The 22,270-nt window shown below is 43.2% G+C and overlaps 1 protein-coding gene and 1 pseudogene across 3 annotated transcripts in view; both read left to right on the plus strand.

Moving 5' to 3' along the window:
• The window catches only part of LOC103218110 (UDP-glucuronosyltransferase 1A6), a 104,311-nt gene that overhangs the window by 36,944 nt on the left and 45,097 nt on the right, over positions 1-22,270 (plus strand). Inside the window, exon 2 of one of the 3 annotated variants that reach the window (XM_073020142.1) lies at positions 16,928-17,269. The exons of 1 other annotated variant lie outside the window; for it this stretch is intronic. In XM_073020142.1, the coding sequence (XP_072876243.1) occupies positions 16,928-17,269 (342 nt within the window). Of the gene's footprint in view, positions 1-7,820; positions 8,688-16,927; positions 17,270-22,270 lie in introns of those variants that run through there. One more of the 3 variants, XM_073020143.1, reaches the window with a different exon arrangement.
• LOC140712637 (UDP-glucuronosyltransferase 1A5 pseudogene) lies at positions 1,997-2,950 on the plus strand (annotated as a pseudogene).

Here is a 22,270-nt window from a genome sequence, read left to right on the forward strand (position 1 = left end):
ACTCAGGTCAGGTTTTCGGGATGCCTTTTTCTGTCTCTGGACTTTGCTGGGGTGACTGCACTGACACCCATGGCTTCAACCACCACATATGCTGATGGCTCCAAGTCTATCTGTGCAGCCCAGACCCCTCTTCATCTTCAGACCCTGGAAGCTGATGCCTTGGGCAGCTCCTCCTATTTCCCAGGCACCAGGAATGTGAGCTTCTCCCTCCCCACAGTCCTGCTCTCCCCAGTGCTCCCATGTCTCTGAAGGCACCACCATCTTCCAAGATACATGGGCCTCCCCAGGGTCTAGGAGTGCCAGACATGTAACTAGAAATGAGATGGCATCACTGTCTAAATAAAACACCACTAGATGGAGATAGAACAGGGGAGCCCCTTGAATGTGGCAAGAGCACCCTCCCAGGCACGTTCCACCCTCATCCTGGGCTCATCAGGAGGGTGCTTAGGAGGTACACAGTTTTAAGGGGGTTGGAGGAATAGTTCAGAGGCTGAGATGTTGCACCCACAGCTGAGAATCCCTTTCTAGTGCTCTGTGTCCTCACAAATCGCCCGAAATCATCCTCCCCTGGAGAGTTCCCAAAGCCCTTGCAGACCCGCCTTCTCTGTGCTGTCCTGCCTGTGCCCCCTGGTGGACACCTCCATTCACTGCCTGTCCCGTGGGTTCTGTCCAAAGGTGGAATCTGTTATCAATGTGGATTTCTAATGGGGGTAACTTCCTCCCCAAGGGAAGCCTCAGCCTCACCAGCAATGGCAGACACAGCCAGGTATGTAGACATAGAGGAAGTGAGATAGAAAGTGTGGCCAGCCCAGAGAGCCTGCCCACATCATCCTGCAGTGACCAGGACAAGGAGGCCTCAGCAATCTTGCCAAGCAGATGTAGGAGTGACTTTCTCGAGCCTCATGGGCTTGAGACCATTGTGAGTGCTCAGGATATCTCCCTTAGAAAGGCACACATTTAATTCTCCATCTTGAAATGTGAACTAGGACCCCCACAAATTATGCAGCCCCCAGAAGTTATTCTGTTCTGAAGGAACCATTCTTATCAGAAATTGGTGCTGGATTGACTTGGAGAAAAGCCTGACCACAACCTTCAGGATGAAATAAGGCCTGGATGAATGGACACTTTAGCAGACTTGCGGAAGATTGGAGCCTTCGGCATTCAGAAGAGGAATGCAGACTGTGCCAGATCTGAGGCCAGGATCCAGCCTCCCAGGTTCAGGGAGCTCCCTGGGTCCTTGCTAAAGTTGTCTTGCCCATGTGTGCTTTAGACAGCAGCACCTTTATTTCATGGGATAGATGGAGAATTCTCAACAGAGCCTTTGCAAGAATCTGATCATCACATCTTGAGCTCAGCCTCCCTGTAGCTTTTTTTTATGTTGACAGCCACTTCATAGAGTCTTCTGTGATCCTTAAGAGAAATATCCTTGTGCAAAAAAAAAGGCCAAAACCACATAGTGAGCCTCCCCACTCCCTGTTTCAAGAAAGCTGGCTTAGCAATGTTGCCTGTTTTTTGGATGTGCTGTGTTACCCATACGTGGGAAGAAAGAGTTTTAAGAGTTAGCAAATAGGGTCACATCCAGCAGAGAACATGTGGTTGGGGACTAGGGCAATGGAGACTCCTCAGACCCCAGCTGCAGCCTGATAAACGTGGTTAACAGAGAAGGAGGAGGCAGTGACATGAAATGGGTGTTCACAGCCTTGTGTTGGGAATTGAATGAGAAACAAGAGCTTGAACTTGGATGTTCCCCAGAGTGAGCACAAGGTCAGATGAGTTTTTCAAGATAGGGGTGATCGGTATTTCCCAGGGTGGGGCCCATAATGAAAGGCAATGATAGATTAACGAACAGGTAATAAGTAACTGGAGGAGGGCACTCTGTCTTCAGTTACATGATGATTTGCTAGGTGGCTCAGTGACAAGGTAATTAAGACGAAGGAAACAAATGTAGCAGGCACAGCGTGGGCTGGACAGTCAGCTGTCAGTGGCTTCTGCTGAGATGGCCACAGGACTCCAGGTTTCCTTGCCGCAGCTGGCCATAGGACTGCTGCTCCTCCTCAGTGTCCAGCCCTGGGCTGAGAGTGGGAAGGTGCTGGTGGTGCCCGCTGATGGCAGCCACTGGCTCAGCATGCGGGAGGCCGTGCGGGAGCTCCATGCCAGAGGCCACCAGGCAGTGGTCCTCACCCCGGAGGTGAATATGCACATCAAAGAAGAGAACTTTTTCACCCTGACAACCTATGCCATTTCATGGACCCAGGACGAATATGATCACCTTTTGCTGGGACACACTCAATCGTTCTTCGAAACAGAAAATCTTCTGATGAGATTTTCTAGAAGTATGGCAGTTATGAACAATATGTCTTTGATTATACATAGGTCTTGTGTGGAGCTACTGCATAATGAGGCTCTGATCAGGCACCTGAATGCTACTTCCTTTGATGTGGTCTTAACAGACCCCTTTCACCTCTGCGGGGTGGTGCTGGCTAAGTACCTTTCGATTCCTGCTGTGTTTCTTTTGAGGAACATTCCATGTGAGTTAGATTTTAAGGGCACACAGTGTCCAAATCCTTACTCCTATATTCCTAAGTTTCTAACGACCAATTCAGACCACATGACATTCCTGCAAAGGGTCAGGAACGTGCTCTATCCTGTGGCCCTGTCCTACATTTGCGATACTGTTTCTGCCCCTTATGCAAGCCTTGCCTCTGAGCTTTTTCAGAGAGAGGTGTCAGTGGTGGATCTTCTCAGTCATGCATCCGTGTGGCTTTTCCGATCGGACTTTGTGATGGACTACCCCAGGCCGATCATGCCCAACATGGTCTTCATTGGAGGCATCAACTGTGCCAACAGGAAGCCACTATCTCAGGTCTGTATTGGTGCCTTCATCCAATCAATGTTCCAAGCAAAACACTTTTTAAAAAATGTATTTACTTACGAGCATCTTCGTATCTAGTTATCTTTCCAAAGATTTCATTTCTGCCTCTCATTGTTGTAATAGTCTTCAGTGAGATAAACTTTTAAAGGATCAATGGTAGTGCAGTTCAGGCAGTTCAATGGCCACTGAGAGGAAGGAGAGGCAGGGACGAGGATCTGTCAAAGGATGGTCAAGGAGTGATGTGACTCACACAGACTATTCATTTGTAAAGGCGCCGTCTTCATGGTTGTGGATGTGCCTCATCTGGGCAGGAGCAGGGACGCTACATTGAGAACTAATCCATCCAAATCTTGCTGCAAGGTTTTCAGTAGAAACGATGAAGGAATAGCAGTTTACAATTGTCGATGTGATAATTTTTAGTGGTCCCATCTTGCAAAAGACAGAGAGGTGACCATAGGAGACCTAAGCACTCAGAGGAAATACAAGTTTCAAAGAAGTTGACTCAGTTCAGTGGAATTGGGTCAATGTAGGTGCAATGAATGTCTGTGATCAGAGAATGAAACACAGAGTTCAGTTTCCAGAGAGGGAATTTTGGATTATAATAGGAGAATGTTTCTTGTGAAGATGCTACTTAAAAAAAGTTCTTAATAGGTTAACTTCATGGTCTAATACAGAATTGTCCAATAGAAATATTATGTAAACCACATACGTAATTTCAACTTTTCTAGTGGGCATGATAGAAACCAGAAAAGAAGAAGCCACCAAAATTAATTTGAATAATGCATTTTATTTAACCAGGTGTATCCCAAATATTATCGTTTCAGCATGTGTTCAGTATAAAATTAATATTCAATATAGTTTTTTTGTTATGTCTTCAAAATCTAGCATATATTTGCCATTTACAGCATATCTCCATTTGGTATAGCCACATTTCAAGTGCTCAATAGTCATATGTAGTTAGTGACCACAATATGGTCAATGTTTATAAATGTTCCGTGGACAAAACTAAAATTCAGTCTTTTCAATTTTTCTATCTTTTTTTGTTTTTCTTTTGAGATGGGGTCTCACTCTGTCACCCAGTCTGGAGTGCAGTGGTGGGATCTCAGCTCATTGCAATCTCTACCTCCCAGGTTCAACCGATTCTTCTGCCTCAGCTTCCCAAGTAGCTGGAACTACAGGTGCATGGCACCACGTCCAGCTAATATTTTTTTTTGTGTATTTTTTATGGAGATGGAGTTTTATCATGTTGGCCAGGCTGATCTTGAATGCCTGATCTCAAGTGATTCACTCACCTCGGCCTCCCAAAGTGCTGGGATTACAGGTATCAGCCACCACACCTAGGCAATTTTTCTATCTTTTAAAAGACCCTCTACTGAATCTGCCCAATTCTGTGATGGATGTCTTAAAAAAAATCCCCATATATAACAAATTCTACTCAAGTTACAGTTTGGTTCTTAAATAGTTTTTGCTTTATACATAGTGATGAGATTGGTGAATATAGGTTTGAGACTTGCATTTTCTTCACATAGTTTGCTGTTATCATTAAATAATAATCCTCAAAATACATTTTATCTGATACCAGTATTGCTACTCCTATGTTATTTTTTGAATTCCCCATCTCTTTTAATTTGAAAATAATTTGTGTGCAAGTGGGTGGCTCACACCTGTGATTTCCACCCTTTGGGAGACCGAGGGAGGAGGATTGCTTGAGCCCAGGAGTCTGAGAGCAGCCTAGGCAACATGCTGAGACTCCATCTCTACAAAAAAATAAAACAATTATCCAGTTGTGTTGGCACACACTTGTGGTCCCAGCTACTCGGGAGGCCGAGGCAGGAGGATCACTTGATCCCAGGAGGTGGAGGCTGCAGGAGGTGAAGGTATGCCATGTTCACTCCACCTCACTCCAGCCTGGGTTACAGAGCGAGGCCCCATCTCAAAAAAAAAAATAAAAATTTATTTGGAATGTGAAAATCTTGTTTTAAAGTTTAGAAAACATTTTTTTAAATTCCAATATGAAAAGCTGGGTGCAGTGGCATGTGCCTGTGGTCCCAGCTACTTGGGAGGCTCAGGTGAGAGGATCATTGAGCTCAGGAGTTTCAGCTCCTGTGGTTTGTTGATTGATTGATTGAAAACACAAGAAAACCCAAAATGACTTTAATCTGATCATTTCTTTTGATGTCAGCATTCTGATTCTGTCCATCATTGTATTCTTTCCATTGAGTGTAAGCTCATTCCTTTAACAGAAATTTCCTTTTTCCTTCTTAATTTTGGAATTCCATGGCACTTTTCCATTTCCATGGAGACGCAGTGCAGCATCCTCAAGTCTCCAATTCTTACATCTGTCTCTTTCACTTGTAAGAGCCCTTGTGATTATATTGTCCCACCAGACATGCAGGATGACCTCCCCATGTCAAAACCCTTAATTAAATCACATCTGTAAAGTTTCTTCCACCTGTAATGGAACATATTCCCAGGTTTGAGCAACTACAGTGTAGATACTTTTGCGGGGCTGTGATTCTGCCTACCGCAGACACTAAGCTTAAAGTGAATCCCACATCTTATTCAAAGCTTGGAGGTCTTCCTCTATTTGGCCATTTAAATATAATTTTTGTTCCTGTCCTCCATAGTCTTCTATTCTCCAGGCTTCAGAGCTATCAGCTTACCATTCAATTATCTCCTTTTCTCCTTATCTTCCTTTTTTTTATTTTTAAAAAGCAATACTTTCAAAGAGCAAAAATTTTAGAATTTGATGAGGTTTATTCTAGTGAAGTTTTTATCGTTTGAACTTTTTGTACCCTAAGGATGCTTTGTCTACCTCAAGATATAGTTTTTACATTCTCTTAAAAACATTAAAGGATTCCAGTTTGTATGTTTAGCTCTGTGAGATTGGCAGAGGGGAACTGGATCACTCATTTCCGGCTTTCGGGATGCCTTTTTCTGTCTCTGGACTTTGCTGGGGTGACCGCACTGACACCCATGGCTTCAACCACCACATATGCTGATGGCTCCAAGTCTATCTGTGCAGCCCAGACCCCTCTTCATCTCCGGACCCTGAAGCTGATGCCTTGGGCAGCTCCTCCTATTTCCCAGGCACCAGGAATGTGAGCTTCTCCCTACCCACAGTGCTCCTCTCCTCAGGGTCCCCATGTCTCTGAAGGCACCACCATCTTCCAAGATACATGGGCCTCCCCAGGGTCTAGGAGTGCCAGACATGTAACTAGAAATGAGATGGCATCACTGTCTAAATAAAACACCACTAGATGGAGATAGAACAGGGGAGCCCCTTGAATGTGGCAAGAGCACCCTCCCAGCCATGTTCCACCCTCATCCTGGGCTCATCAGGAGGGTGCTTAGAAGGCACACAGTTTTAAGGGGGTTGGAGGAATAGTTCAGAGGCTGAGATGTTGCACCCACAGCTGAGAATCCCTTTGTAGTGCTCTGTGTCCTCACAAATCCCCAGAATTCGTCCTCCCCTGAGGAGTCATCAATCCCTTACAGACCTGCCGTCTCTGTGCCATCCTGCATATGCCACCCTTGAGCTAGGTGTCCCTCTGATGGACGCATCTATTCACTGCCTGTCCCATGGGTTCTGTCCAAAGGTGGAATCTGTTATCAATGTGGACTTCTAATGGGGGTAACTTCGTGCCTAAGGGAAGCCTCAGCCTCACCAGCAATGGCAGACACAACCAGGCATGTAGACACAGAGGAAGTGAGATGGAAAGTGTGCCCAGCCCAGAGAGCCTGCCCACATCATCCTGGGGTGACCAGGACAAGGAAGCATCAGCAATCTTGCGAGCACACAAAGGAGTGACTTTCTGGAGCAGGACGAGCCTCATGGGCATGAGACTGTTGTTAGTGCTCTGGGTCTCTCCCTTAGAAAGGCACACATTTAATTCTCTGCCTTGAAATTTGACCTAGGGCTCCCACAAATTCTGCAGCCCATTCTGTTCTGAAGGAACCATTCTTATCAGAACTTGGTGCTGGATTGACTTGGAGAAAAGCCTGATCATAACCTTCAGGATGAAATAAAGGCCTGGATGAATGGACACTTTAGTCTGTAAGCAGACTTGCAGAAGACAGGAGCCTTCAGCATTCAGAAGAGGAATTCAGACTGTGCAAGATCTGAGGCCAGGCTCCAACTCTCCCGGTCCCTTGATGAGCAGGGAGCTCCCTGAACCCCTGTGGGTCCTTGCTAGGTTGTCTTTCCAATGTGTGCTTTAGAAAGCAGCACATCTTATCCCATGGGATAGATGGAGAATTCTCAACAAAGCCTTCCCAAGCATTCGATGATCACATCTTGAGCTCAGCCTTCCTGTAGCTTTTTGAAATATTGCCAGCCACTTCATAGAGAGTCCTCTTTCATCCTTGCAAGAAACATCCTTGTGTGAAAAAAGACCAAGACCAGATAGCCAGCCTCCCCAGTCCCTGCTAGAGAAAGCTGGCTTAGCAATGTTGTACCTGTTTTGGATGTGCTGTGTTACTCATATATGAGAAGAAAGAGTTTTAAGAGTTAGCAAATAGGATCACATCCAGCAGAGAACATGTGGTTGGGGACTAGGGCAGTGGTGACTCCTCAGACCTCAGCTGCAGCCTGATAAACGTGGTTAATAGAGAGGTAGGAGGCAGTGACATGAAATGGGTGTTCACAGCCTTGTGTTGGGAATTGGATGAGAAACAAGAGCTTGAACTTGGATGTTCCCCAGAGTGAGTGCAAGGTCAGATGAGTTTTTCAAGATAGGAGTGATCAGTCTTTCCCAGGGTGGGGCCCATAATGAAAGGCAATGATAGATTAACGAACAGGTAATAAGTAACTGGAGGAGGGCACTCTGTCTTCCAATTACATGATGATTTGCTAGGTGGCTCAGTGACAAGGTAATTAAGGTGAAGGCAACACATGTAGGAGGCACAGCGTGGGGTGGACAGTCAGCTGTTGATAGCTTCTGCTGAGATGGCCACAGGACTCCAGGTTCCCCTGCCACAGCTGGCCACAGGACTGCTGCTCCTCCTCAGTGTCCAGCCCTGGGCTGAGAGTGGGAAGGTGCTGGTGGTGCCCACTGATGGCAGCCACTGGCTCAGCATGCGGGAGGCCGTGCGGGAGCTCCATGCCAGAGGCCACCAGGCGGTGGTCCTCACCCCGGAGGTGAATATGCACATCAAAGAAGAGAACTTTTTCACCCTGACAACCTATGCCATTCCATGGACCCAGGATGAATTTGATCGTCTTGTGCTGGGCCACACTCAATGGTTCTTTGAAACAGAACACCTTCTGAAGAGATATTCTAGAAGTATGGCGATTATGAACAATATGTCTTTGGTCTTTCATAGGTCTTGTGTGGAGCTACTGCATAATGAGGCCCTGATTAGGCACCTGAATGCTACTTCCTTTGATGTGCTGTTAACAGACCCAGTTAACCTCTGTGGGGCGGTGCTGGCTAAGTACCTGTCGATTCCTACTGTGTTTTTTTTAAGGAACATTCCATGTGACTTAGACTTTAAGGGCACACAGTGTCCAAATCCTTACTCGTATATTCCTAAGTTACTAACGACCAATTCAGACCACATGACATTCCTGCAAAGGGTCAAGAACATGCTCTACCCTCTGGCCCTGTCCTACATTTGCGATGCTGTTTCTGCCCCTTATGCAAGCCTTGCCTCTGAGCTTTTTCAGAGAGAGGTGTCAGTGGTGGATCTTCTCAGCCATGCGTCCGTGTGGCTGTTCCGATCAGACTTTGTGATGGACTACCCCAGGCCGATCATGCCCAACATGGTCTTCATTGGGGGCATCAACTGTGCCAACAGGAAGCCACTATCTCGGGTCTGTATTGGTGCCTTCATCCAATCAATGTTCCAGGCAAAACACTTTTTAAAAAATGTATTTACTTACAAGTGCTTCCATATCTACTTATCTTTCTAAAGATTTTATTTTTGCTTCTTTGTTGTAACAGTCTTCAGTGAGATAAACTCTTGAGGGGACTATTTGTATTTCAGGTTTTCAGTGGTCACTGAGAGGAAGTAGAGGTACGGATAAGGGTCTATCAAAGGATGGGCAAGGACTGCTGTGACTCACAGACACTGTTTGTAAAGGCACCATATTTATGGTTGTGCATGTCCTTCAGTTGGGGAGGAGCAGGGACACTACATTCGGAACTGATCCATCCTGGGGTTTTGGCTTGCCTGATTTTCAGTGGAAAGATGATGCAACAGTAAATTATAATTGTTGGCATGATAATTTTTCGTGGTCCCATCTTGCCAAAGATAGAGAGGTGACCACAGGAGACCTAAGCACTCACAGGAAGTAGAAGTGTCAAAGAGGTTGACTCAGTTCAGTGGAAGTGGGACAGTGAAGGTGGGACGAATGTCTGTGATCAGAGAATGAAACATGGAGTTCAGTTTCCAGAGAGGGATCTGTGCTGACAGAAGTTTTTCTGACCAGGAGTTGGGGGTCTGGTGTATGATGTGGGGACATCGTAGAGTTGGGAAGGTACAGTGATGGTTGCATGTCAAAAGGGTCTTCTTCTACTTGTAATGCTGAAATTATCAAGAGAGGGTGGAAAGGACTAGGGAGGAGATAAGACTGTGAACCTATAAGCCCAGTGAAGCTGGGAACAGTAATGAATGGACATCTGTCCAAGAAGGAAAGGATTTCTCTGGAGGGGCTGAGCATATCACCAAACCCACCCTATCCCACTCCAAGTTTCTATAGTGAGATCTATTCTTTTTCCAAAAATGTCAGAGGCAGCTTTCATTCACCCAGAGTATTTGGGTTTCATTGAGATAGTACTTTGGGATCTGAGAAACCAAATTCACACACCAGTGAGTTTGGTTTCTTAATCCATTGAGAGAGCCAACCCTTTTTTTTTTTTTTTTTTTCTTTTTTTTCTTGAGACTGAGTCTCACCCTGTAGCCCAGGCTGGAGGGCAGTGGCCCCATCTCAGCTCACTGCAGCCCCACCTCCCGGGTTTAAGAGATTCTCCTGCCTCAGCCTCCTGAGTAGCTGGGACTACAGGCACATGCCACCACTCCTGGCTATTTTTTTTTTTTTTACTAGAGACAAGGTTTTGCCATGTTAGCCAGGCTGGTCTTGAACTCCTTACCTCATGTGATCTGCCTGCCTCAGCCTCCCAAAGTGCTTGGATTACAGGTATGAGCCACCGTACCCAGCGAGGGAACCATCCTTCTTGTGAGAGAACTGAGCCCTTTTTTTGTCATATTCACTGAATTTATATGAACTTCCATGAGTTTAGGTCCTTTGTATTCTTATTTCTGACTTCTTTTTATTAGTGTAGGTATTATTGCAAAGGACACTAAACTTTATTTTTGTTTTTGATCAAACCACAAGGTATTTGTTCTACTGGTTTTCTTTTCCCACTGTGCAATGTAGTTACTGAGCTGTAAAAAATGTGTATATTCTTTAGATTTGTAAAAATGTAGAAAATTAGGAAGACATTTGAATAGTGACTGTGGCTCTTTTCTTCTGGTTTTTCACTATGAATATGTTCTTTAGACTGAACTGCACTGGCTCAAATCTTCCCTCTCATTTTTCTAGCTATGTGACCTAGGACAGGTACCCTAACCATTGTGGTTTTAATATTGTTATAGAGAGCACCCAATAAATATTATCTGTTATCATTATTATTATTTTAGTTTTATTGCATTTATTTTAAGCTGAATTTATTCCACAGCCAGAGGCATTTTTTTTCTTCAGTTTATTCTGGGATATCTTTTTCTCCTGTGCAACCTCATCCTCAGGTTTAGGAACAATTTGTTCCTTATCAGTAAAGATCATCTTGATGTGGCAGTGGGGGATCATGTAAGGGTTAATCCGATAATGAGCTCTGCAAGACCTGTGGCTCATTTGGATGCTTTGTTTACTTGGATATGCTTAATGATGAGAGAATCTGCACCTAAACCCTGACATTCAGCATTATTCTTTGCATTTTGAAGCATGTGCATCTAAAATCAGCACCCTATTTGGGTCACCGACCCTGTGTCCAGCCCAACTGTTTGGCCCTGGGCACACTTGCCAGCCTCTCCATTGCAACACTGAAATGATACACAGTGCTTCCGTAAAGTGACAGCTTTCAGACACTTGGTGGCTCTTTGTATATGCATATACTTGATGGCCTGGGTAGTTTCACGAATGTCCTTTAAGTGAACAGGAAAACTGAAACCTCTTGATTTGCATGATTTTGTGGTGTTTCTGGGTCAAGTGAATAAAGAAGAATTTTCACAGATCACCTTAGGCCTCTTAGAGGAAGAACTGTCATCATCATTACTAGAGTTTAAAAGACTCCTGCAGAACAAGGTGTTTCACCTGGAGACCTTTGCCACGTTCATGTCAGTTTACTGAGTGCATGAAAGATCATTTATACCAAAATCTTTATCATGTGTTATCTGTGATAGGCATGCCATTATCATTTTTATTACATTATTTTCCTTGTTATTTTGTCACCCTTACTTACTTGGTTTGGTTGACCCTTAGATTTGAACTTTTTCTGCAAATATCCAAGACCACAGTCGAAATCTTATGTTTTTTCTCCCTCTCTTTCTCCTTGATTTAAAGTTTATGATAGGTTGAATTATTTGATTGGTCTTCTCAAAGAAATAACTGTGGAATTTGTGTATTCTTTTTACTGTTTCATTTTCTGTTTCATTAATTGCAGCTTATTTTTGCCTTAATGATTTCATCCTAGTTTCTTTTGGTTAATTCGTAGCTGCTTCTGTAACTGCGTTAGAGGAATGTTACGTTTCTTTACATTTGATTTTCCTTAATGAAATACTGAGGGCTCTGAGTAAAACTTTTTCTATGTCCCTTAGGTTTTGGTAAAAATTGCTGTTCTTCTCACTGCTTTTAGATAATTTAAATATCAGTTTTAAAATTTCACCTTTGATGCAGTGACTGTAAGTCTGTTTCCTAATTCTGATATCATTAATAATTTTGTAGTCATGTCCCTCTTATTTTTTCTAGTTATTTTGGATTATAATAAGAATGTTTCTTGTGAAGACACTACTTAAAAAAATTCTTAATAGGTTACCTTGACTGTCTAATACAGAATTGTCCAATAGAAATATAATGTAAGCCACATACATAATTTAAACTTTTCTGGTGGGCATGTTAGAAACCAGCAAAAAAGAAACCACTGAAATTAATTTGAATAATACATTTTATTTAGCCAGATGTATCCCAAATATTATCCTTTCAACATGTATTCAATATGAGATTATGACTTAACTATTTGACATAGTTTTTTTCTTGTTAAGTCTTCAGAATCTAGCGTATGTCTGACACAGCATATCTCCATTTGGAATAACCACATTTCAAGTGCTCCGTAGTCCTATGCAGTTAGTGACAACAATATGGTCAATGTTTATAAATGTTCCATGGACACAACTACAATTCTATCTTTTCGATTTTTTTTTTTTTGGGGGGGGTGACTGAGTCTCGCTCTGTCGCCCAGGTTGGAGTGCAGTGGCGCGATCTCAGAGCACTGCAAGCTCCGCCTCCCGGGTTCATGCCATTCTCCTGCCTCAGCCTCCCGAGTAGCTGGGCCTACAGGCGCCAGGATGGTCTTGATCTCCTGACCTCGTGATCCGCCCGTCTTGGCCTCCCAAAGTGCTGGGATTACAGGCTTGAGCCACCCCACCCGGCCTTTTCTTCTTTTTTGAGAATGAGTCTCGCTCTGTTTCCCAGGCTGGAGTGCAGTAGTGGAATCTCGGCTCATTGCAACTTCTACCTCCCACGTTCAACTGATTCTCCTGCCTCAGCCTCCCAAGTAGCTGGGACTACAGGTGCACAGCACCATGCTCAGCTATTTTTTTAATTTTTAAAAATTTTTTGTGGAGATGGGCTTTCATCATGTTGGCCAGGCTAGTCTCAAACTCCTGACCTCTAGTGATTCACTAGCCTCGGCCTCCCAAAGTGCTGGGATTACAGGCATGTGCCACCACACTGGGCCAATTTTTCTGTCTTTTAAAAGACGCTCTACTGATCCTGCCCAATTCTGGGAAGGATGTCTTTTTAAAAATCCGCTTACATAACAAATTCTGCTCCAGTTATATTTTGGTACTTGAATAGTTTTTGCTTTATACGTAGTGATTAGATTGGTGCATGTAGGTTTGAGACTTGTATTTTCTTCACATAGTTTGCTGTTATCATTAAATAATAATCCTTAAAATCCATTTTATCTGACACCAGTATTACTACTCCTATGTTATTTTTTTAAATTCTCCATCTCTTTTCATTTAAAAATGATTTGTGTGCAGGTGGGTTGCTCATACCTGTAATTTCAACTCATTGTGAGACTGAGGCAGGAGGATTGTTTGAGCCCAGAAGTCTGAGAGCAGCCTGGGCAACATGCTGAGACTCCATCTCTACAAAAAACCAAAAAATTATTCAGCTGTGATGACACATGCCTGTGGTCCCAGCCACTCAGCAGACTGAGGCAGGAGGATCACCTGATCTCAGGAGGTGGAAGCTGCAGTGTGCCATGTTCACGCCACCTCACTCCAGCCTGAGTGACAGAGCGAGGCCCCATTCAAAAAAATAAAAATGTCTTTGGCATGTGGAAATCTTGTTTAAAAAGTTTAGAAAACATTTTTTAAAACTCCAATATGAAAAGCTGGGTGCGGTGGCATGCGCCTGTGGTCCCAGCTACTTGGGAGGCTTAGGTGGGAGGATCACTGAGCTCAGGAGTTTCAGTACCTGTGTTTTTTTTTTGTTTTTTGTTTTTTATTTAAAACACAACAAAAACCAAAATTGCTTCAATCTCGTAGTTTCTTTTGATGTTGGCATTCTGATTCCGTCTGTTCTTAATCTTGTTCTTTCTACTGAATGTAAGCTCATGCCTTTAATAGAAATTTCCTTTTTCCTTATTCATTTTGGAATTTCATGGCACTTTTCCATTTTTAGGGAGGTGTAGTGCAGCGTCTTCAAGTCTCCCACGCTTACACCTGTCTCTTTCACTTGTAAGAGCCCTTGTGATTACATTGTCCCACCCAGACATCCAACTCAAACCCTTAATTTAGTCAGATCTGTGAAGTCTCTTCCATCTGTAATGGAACATATTCCAAGGTTTGAGGAACTACAATGTAGATACTTTTGTGGGGCTGTGATTCTGCCTACCACAGACACTAAGCTTAAAGTGAAATGCACATCATATTCAAAGCTAGGAGATTTTCCTCTATTTGGCCATTTAAATTTTTCTTCCTGTCTTCCATAGAGTTCTATTCTCCAGCCTTCAGAGCTATCAGCTTACCATTCAATTATCTCCTTTTCTCCTGATCTTCCTTTTTTAATTTTTAAAAAACAATACCTTTCAAAGAGCAAAAGTTTTAGATTTTGATGAGGTTCATTCTAGCAAGTTTTACCATTTGTAGTTTTTGTACCCTAAGGAATCTTTGTCTACTCCAAGATGTGAAGATTTGTTTCTGTCTTCTCTAACAAACATTAAAGGATTCCAGTTTGTATGTTTAGCTCTGTGAGATTGGCAGAGGGGAACAAGACCACATAGGTCAGGCTTTCGGGATGGCTTTTTCTGTCTCTGGACTTTGCTGGGGTGACTTCACTGACACCCATGGCTTCAACCACCACATATTCTGATGGCTCCAAGTCTATCTGTGCAGCCCAGACCCCTCCTCATCTCCAAACCCTGGAAGCTGATGCCTTGGGCAGCTCCTCCTGTTTCCCAGGCACCAGGAGCTCCTCCCTCCCCATAGTTCTGCTCTCCTCAGGGCCCCCTAAGTCTCTGGAGTACCACCATCTTCCAAGGTACATGGGCCTCCCCAGAGTCTGGGAGTCCCAGACATGTGACAAGAATCAGATGACTTCGCTGTCTAAATAAAACACCACTACTTGGAGGTAGAACACAGGAGCCCATGAATGTGGGAAGAGCACCCTCCCAAGCGTGTTCCACCCCTCACCTGGGCTCACCAGGAGGGTGCTTAGGAGGCATATACTTCTAAGGTGGTTGGAGGAATAGTTCAGAGGCTGAGATGTTACACCCACAGCTGAGAATCCCTTTCTAGTGCTCTATGTTCTTACAACTCCCCAGGAATCATCCTCTACTGGAGAGTTCCTAAAGCCCTTGCAGACCTGCCTTCTCTGTGCCATCCTGCGTGTGCTGCCCTTGAGCTGGGTATCCCCCTGGTAGATGCTTCCATTCACTGCCTGTCACATGGGTTCTGTCCAAAGGTGGAATCTGTTATCAATGTGGACTTCTAATGGGAGTAACTTTCTCCCTAAGGGAAGCCTCAGCCTTACCAGCAATGGCAGACATGGTCAGGCAAGAAGACACAGAGGCAGTGAGATAGAAAGTGCACACCCCAGAGAGCCTGCCCACATCATCCTGAGGCGACCAGGACAAGGAGGCCTCAGCAATCTTCGAGCACACGCAGGAGAGACTTTCTGGAGCAGGACAAGCCTCATGGGCATGAGACCCTTGTGAGTGCTCAGGGTCTCTCCCTTAGAAAGGCACACATTTAATTCTCCATCTTGAAATTTGACCTAGGGCCCCCACAAATTGTGCAGCCCGTTCTGTTCTGGAGGAACCATTCTTATCAGAACTTGGTGCTGGATTGACTTGGAGAAAAGCCTGACCATAACCTTCAGGATGAAATAAAGGCCTGGGTGAATGGACACTTTAGTCTGTAAGCAGACTTGCAGAAGACAGGAGCCTTCAGCATTCAGAAGAGGAATTCAGACTGTGCAAGATCTGAGGCCAGCCTCCAGCTCCCCCAGTCCCTTGGTGAGCAGGGAGCTCCCTGAACCCACCATGGGTCCTTGCTAGGGTTGTCTTTCCCATGTGTGCTTTAGACAGCAGCACCTCTTACCCTATGGGATAGATGGAGAATTCTTAACAAAGCCTTCCCAAGAATCCAATCATCGTGTCTTGAGCTCAGCCTCCCTGCAGCTTTTTATATATTGACAGCCACTTCAGAGAGAGTCCTCTTTGATCCTTACAATAAATATCCTGGTGCAAAAAATGACCAAAACCAGATAGCCAGCCTCCCCAATCCCTGCTAGAGAAAGTTTGCTTAGCAATGTTGTCTGTTTTTTGGATGTGCTGTGTTACTTATACATGAGAAGAAAGAGTTTTAAGGGTTAGCAAATAGGGTCATCCAGCTGAGAGCATATGATTAGGGACTAGGAAATGTTGACTCCTCAGACCTCAACTGCAGGCTGATAAATGTGGTTAACAGAGAAGTAGGAGGCAGTGACATGAAATGTGTGTTCACAGCCTTGTGTTGGGAATTGGATAAGAAACAAGAGCTTGAACTTGGATGTTCCCCAGAGCGAGCGCAGGGTCAGACGAGTTTTTCAAGATAGGCATGATTGGTCTTTTCCAGTGTGGGGGCCACAGTGAAAAACAATGATGGATTAATGGTTAATAATTAACTGGAGGAGGGCACTCGGTCTTCCAATTACGTGTTGATTTGCTAGGTGGCTCAGTGACAAGGTAATTAAGATGAAGAAAGCAAAGGTAGGATGCACAGCGTGGGGTGGACAGTCAGCTGTCAGTGGCTTCTGCTGAGATGGCCACAGGACTCCAGGTTCCCCTGACGCAGCTGGCCACAGGACTGCTGCTCCTCCTCAGTGTCCAGCCCTGGGCTGAGAGTGGGAAGGTGCTGGTGGTGCCCATTGACGGCAGCCACTGGCTCAGCATGCGGGAGGCCGTGCGGGAGCTCCATGCCAGAGGCCACCAGGCGGTGGTCCTCACCCCGGAGGTGAATATGCACATTAAAGAAGAGAACTTTTTCACCCTGACAACCTATGCCATTCCATGGACCCAGGATGAATTTGATCGTCTTGTGCTGGGCCGCACTCAACTGTGCTTTAAAACAGGATATTTTCTGAAGAAATTTTTCAGAAGTATGGCAATTTTGAACAATGTATCTTTGGTCTTTCATAGGTCTTGTGTGGAGCTACTGCATAATGAGGCCCTGATAAGGCACCTGAATGCTACATCCTTTAATGTGGTGTTAACAGACCCCGTTAACCTCTGTGGGGTGGTGCTGGCTAAGTACCTGTCGATTCCTACTGTGTTTTTTTTGAGGTACATTCCATGTGATTTAGACTTTAAGGGCACACAGTGTCCAAACCCTTCCTCCTATATTCCTAGATTACTAACAACCAATTCAGACCACATGCCATTCCTGCAAAGGGTCAAGAACATGCTCTATCCTCTGGCCCTGTCCTACATTTGCCATGCTGTTTTTGCTCCTTATGCAAGCCTTGCCTCTGAGCTTTTTCAGAGAGAGGTGTCAGTGGTGGATCTTCTCAGCCATGCATCTGTGTGGCTGTTCCGAGGGGACTTTGTGATGGACTACCCCAGGCCAATCATGCCCAACATGGTCTTCATTGGAGGCATCAACTGTGCCAACAGGAAGCCACTATCTCAGGTCTGTGTTGGTGCCTTCATCCAATCAAAGTGGCAGGCAAAACACTTTTTTAAAAAATGTATTTACTTACAATTGCTTCCATATCTACTTATCTTTCCAAAGATTTCATTTCTGCTTCTCATTGTCATGATAGCCTTCAGTGAGATAAACTGTTAAGTGGTCTCTAGTAGTGTATTTCACGTTTTAAATGGTCACTGCGAGGAAGAAGAAGTAGACAAGAATGTTTGTCAAAGGATGGGCAAGGACTGGTGTGACTTGTGGAGATTGTTGGTTTGTAAAGGCACCATCTTCATGGTTGTGCATGTCCTTCAGCTGGGCAGGAACAGGGACACTACGTTTGGAACTGATCCATCCTGGATTTTTGCTTGTGTGATTTTCAGGGGAAAGATGATGCAACAGCAAATGACAATTGTTGAGATAATGATTGTTAGTGGTCCCATCTTGCGAAAGATAGAGAGGTGACCACAGGAGACCTAAGCACTCACAGGAACCAGAAGTGTCAAAGAGGTTGACTCAGTTCAGTGGAAGTGGTGCAATTAAGTTGGGATGGATGTCTGTGATTAGCAAATGACACATGAAGTTCAGTTTCTAGACAGGGATCTGTGCTGACAAAAGATTTTCTGGGCAGGATTTGGGGTCTGGTGCATGATGTGGGGACATCTCAGAGTTTGGTAGGCACAGTGATGGTTGCGTCTCAAATGAGTCTTCTACTTGGAATGCTGAAATTATCAAGAAATGGCAGAAGGGGCTAGGGAGGAGATAAGACTATGTATCTATAAGCCCAGTAAAGCTGTGGACAGTGATGAATGGACATGTGTCCAAGAAGGGAAGCGTTTCTCAGGAGAGGCTCATCACATCACCAAATTCACCCTATCCCACTCCATGTTTCTATAATGGGATCTACTTCTTTACCAAAAATTTCACAGGCAGCCTTCATTAATCCAGAATATTTGGGTTTCATTGAAATGGTACTCTGGGAGCTGAATATTGTTTCTTTTTCCTTGGTGTGCCATGTACGTCATGAGAGAATTCAGCCTTTTTATATCATATTCACTGAATGTATATGAACTTCCATGACTTTAGATCCTTTTGTTTTCTTATTTCCATACTTCTTTTTATTAACATAGGTATTATTGCAAAAGACTCTAAGCTTCATTTTTCTTTTTGATCAAACCACATGATTTTTTCATTGATGGTTTCCCCCCTTATGCAATGTAGTTATTCAATTATAAAATATGTATTTATTAGGTTTGTAAAAATGTTGAAAAGTGGGATGGCATTTAAATAGTGACTGTTGCCCTTTTCTTCCAGTCTTTCTTTCTTCCTTTCTTTCTTCCTTTCTTTCTTTCTTTCTTTCTTTCTTTCTTTCTTTCTTTCTTTCTTTCTTTCTTTCTTTCTTTCTTTCTTTCTTTCTTTCTTTCTTTCTTTCTTTCTTTCTTTCTTTCTTATTATACTTTTAGTTCTAGGGTACATGTGCACAACGTGCAGGTTTGATACATAGGTATACATGTGCCATGTTGGTTTGCTGCACCTATCAACATCAACTTGTCATTCACATAGATGTTTTTCCTGATGCTATCCCTCCCCCAGTTCCCCACCCCCAAACAGGCCCCAGTGTGTGATGTTCCCTGGCCTGTGTCCAGTGTTCTCATTGTTCAATTCCCACCTATGAGTGAGAACATGCAGTGTTTGATTTTCTGTCCATGTAATAGTTTGCTGAGAATGGTGGTTTACAGCTTCATCCATGTTCCTGCAAAGGACATGAACTCATCCTTTTTTATGGTTACATAGTATTCCATAGTGTATATATGCCACATTTTCTTAATCCAGTCTATCATTGATGGACATTTGGGTTGGTTCCAGGTCTTTGCTATTGTGAATAGTGCCACAATAAACATACGTGTGTGTGTGTCTTTAGCATCATTTATAGTCCTTTGGGTATATACCCAGTAATGGTATTGCTGGGTCAAGTGGTATTTCTAGTTCTAGATCCTTGAGGAATCGCCACACTGTCTTCCACAATGGTTGAACTAATTTATACTCCCACCAACAGGGTAAAAGCGTTCCTATTTCTCCACATCCTCTCCAGCATTTGTTGTTTCCTGACTTTTTAATGATCACCATTCTAACTAGCGTGAGATGATATCACATTGTGGTTTTGATTTGCATTTCTCTGATGACCAGGGATGATGAGCATTTATTCATGTGTCTTTTGACTGTGTAAATGTCTTCTTTTGCGAAGTGTCTGTTCATATCCTTTGCCCACTTTTTGATGTTTTTTTTTTTTTCTCTTATAAATGTGTTTGAGTTATTTGTAGGTTCTGGATGTTAGCCCTTTGTCAGATGGGTAGATTGCAAAAATTTTCTACCATTCTATAGGTTGCCTGTTCACTCTGATAGTAGTTTCTTTTGCTGTGGAAAAGCTCTTTAGTTTAATTAGATCCCATTTGTCTATTTTGGCTATCGTTGCCATTGCTTTTGGTGTTTTAGTCATGTTCTTGCCCATGCCTACGTCCTGAATGATATTGCCTAGGTTTCCTTCTAGGGTTTTTATGGTTTTAGGCCTAACATTTGAGTCTTTAATCCATCTGGAATTAATTTTTGTATAAGGTGTAAGGAATGGATCCACTTCCAGCTTTTTACATGTGGCTAGCCAGTTTTCCCAGCACCATTTATTAAATAGGGAATCCTTTCCCCATTTCTTGTTTTTGTCAGGTTTGTCAAAGATCAGATGGTTGTAGATGTGTGGTGTTATTTCTGAGCCCACTGTTCTGTTCCATTGGTCTATATATCTTTTTTGGTACCAGTACCATGCTGTTTTGGTTACTGTAGCCTTGTAATATAGTTTGAAGTCAGGTAGCGTGATGCCTCCAGTTTTGTTCTTTTGGCTTAGGATTGTCTTGGCAATGCAGGCTCTTTTTTGATTCCATATGAACTTTAAACTAGTTTCTTCCAATTTTGTGAAGGATATCATTGGTAGCTTGATGGGGATGGCATTGAATCTATAAATTACCTTGGGCAGTATGGCCATTTTCATGATATTGATTCTTCCTATCCATGAGCATGGAATGTTCTTCCATGTGTTTGTGTCCTCTTTTATTTCATTGAGCAGTGGTTTGTAGTTCTCCTTGAAGAGGTCCTTCCCATCCCTTTTAAGTTGCATTCCTAGGTATTTCATTCTCTTTGTAGCAATTGTGAATGGGAGTTCACTCATGATTTGTCTCTCTGTTTGTCTGTTATTGGTGTATAGGAATGCTTGTGATTTTTGCACATTGATTTTGTATCCTGAGACTTTGCTGAAGTTGCTTATCAACTTGAGATTTTGGGCTGAGATGATGGGGTTTTCTAAATATACAATCATGTCATCTGCGAACAGTGACAATTTGACTTCCTCTTTTCCTAATTGAATACTCTCTATTTATTTCTCTTGCCTGATTGCCCTGGCCAGAACTTCCAACAGTATGTTGAATAGGAGTGGTGATAGAGGGCATCCTTGTCTTGTGCCGGTTTTCAAAAGGAATGCTTCCAGTTTTTGCCCATTCAGTATGATATTGCCTGTGGGTTTGTCATAAATAGCTCTTATTATTTTGAGATATATTCCATCAATACCTAGTTTATTGCAAGTTTTTAGCACGAAGGGATATTGAATTTTGTCGAAGGCCTTTTCTGCATCTATTGAAATAATCATGTGGTTTTGTCATTGGTTCTGTTTATGTGATGGATTACGTTTATTGATTTGCATATGTTGAACCAGCCTGGCATCTGAGGGATGAGGCCAACTTGATCGTGGTGAATAAGCTTTTCAATGTGCTGCTGGATTTGGTTTGCCAGTATTTTATTGAGGATTTTTGCATCGATGTTCATCAGGGATATTGGTCTAAAATCCTCTTTTTTTGTTGTTGTGTCTCTACCAACCTTTGGTATCAGGATGATGCTGGCCTCAGAAAATGAGTTAGGGAGGATTCCCTCTTTTTCTATTGATTGGAATAGTTTCAGAAGGAATGGTACCAGCTCCTGTTTGTACTTCCGGTAGAATTCGGCTGTGAATCCATCTGGTCCTGGACTTTTTTTCATTGGTAGGCTATTAATTATTGCCTCAATTTCAGAGCCTGTTATTGGTCTATTCAGAGGTTCAACTTCTTCCTGTTTTCGTCTTGCAAGGGTGTATGTGTCCAGGAATTTATCCATTTCTTCTAGATTTTCTAGTTTATTTGCATTGAGGTGTTTATAGTATTCTCTGATAGTAGTTTGTGTTTCTGTGGGATCAGTGGTGATATCCCCTTTATCATTTTTATTGCATCTATTTTATTCTTCCCTCTTTTCTTCTTTATTAGTCTTACTAGTGGTCTATCAATTTTGTTGATCTTTTCAAAAAACCAGCTCCTGGATTCGTTGATTTTTTTAAAGGGCTTTTTTTGTGTCTCTATCTCTTTCAGTTCTGCTCTGATCTTAGTTATTTCTTCCCTTCTGCTAGATTTTGAATTTGTTTGCTCTTGCTTCTCTAATTCTTTTAATTGTGATGTTAGTGTGTCAATTTTAGATCTTTCCTGCTTTCTCCTGTGGGCATTTAATGCTATAAATTTCCCTCTACACACTGCTTTAAATGTGTCCCAGAGATTCTGTTTGTGTCTTTATTCTCATTGGTTTCAGGGAACATCTTTATTTCTGCCTTCACTTCGTTATTTACCCAGTAGTCGTTCAGGAGCAGGTTGTTCAGTTTCCATGTAGTTGTGCCATTTTGAGTGAGTTTCTTAATCTAGAGTTCTAATTTGATTCCACTGTGGTCTGAGAGACAGTTTGTTGTGATTTCTGTTCTTTTACATTTGCTGAGGAGTGCTTTACTTCCAATCATATGGTCAATTTTAGGATAAGTGCAGTGTGGTGCTGCGAAGAATGTATATTCTGTTGACTTGGGGTGGAGAGTTCTGTAGATGTCTGTTAGTCTGCTTGGTGCAGAGCTGAGTTCAAGTCCTGGATATCCTTGTTAACCTTCTGTCTCAT

Source organism: Chlorocebus sabaeus, chromosome 10 (genome assembly GCF_047675955.1).
Source record: "Chlorocebus sabaeus isolate Y175 chromosome 10, mChlSab1.0.hap1, whole genome shotgun sequence".
NCBI lineage: Eukaryota > Metazoa > Chordata > Mammalia > Primates > Cercopithecidae > Chlorocebus > Chlorocebus sabaeus.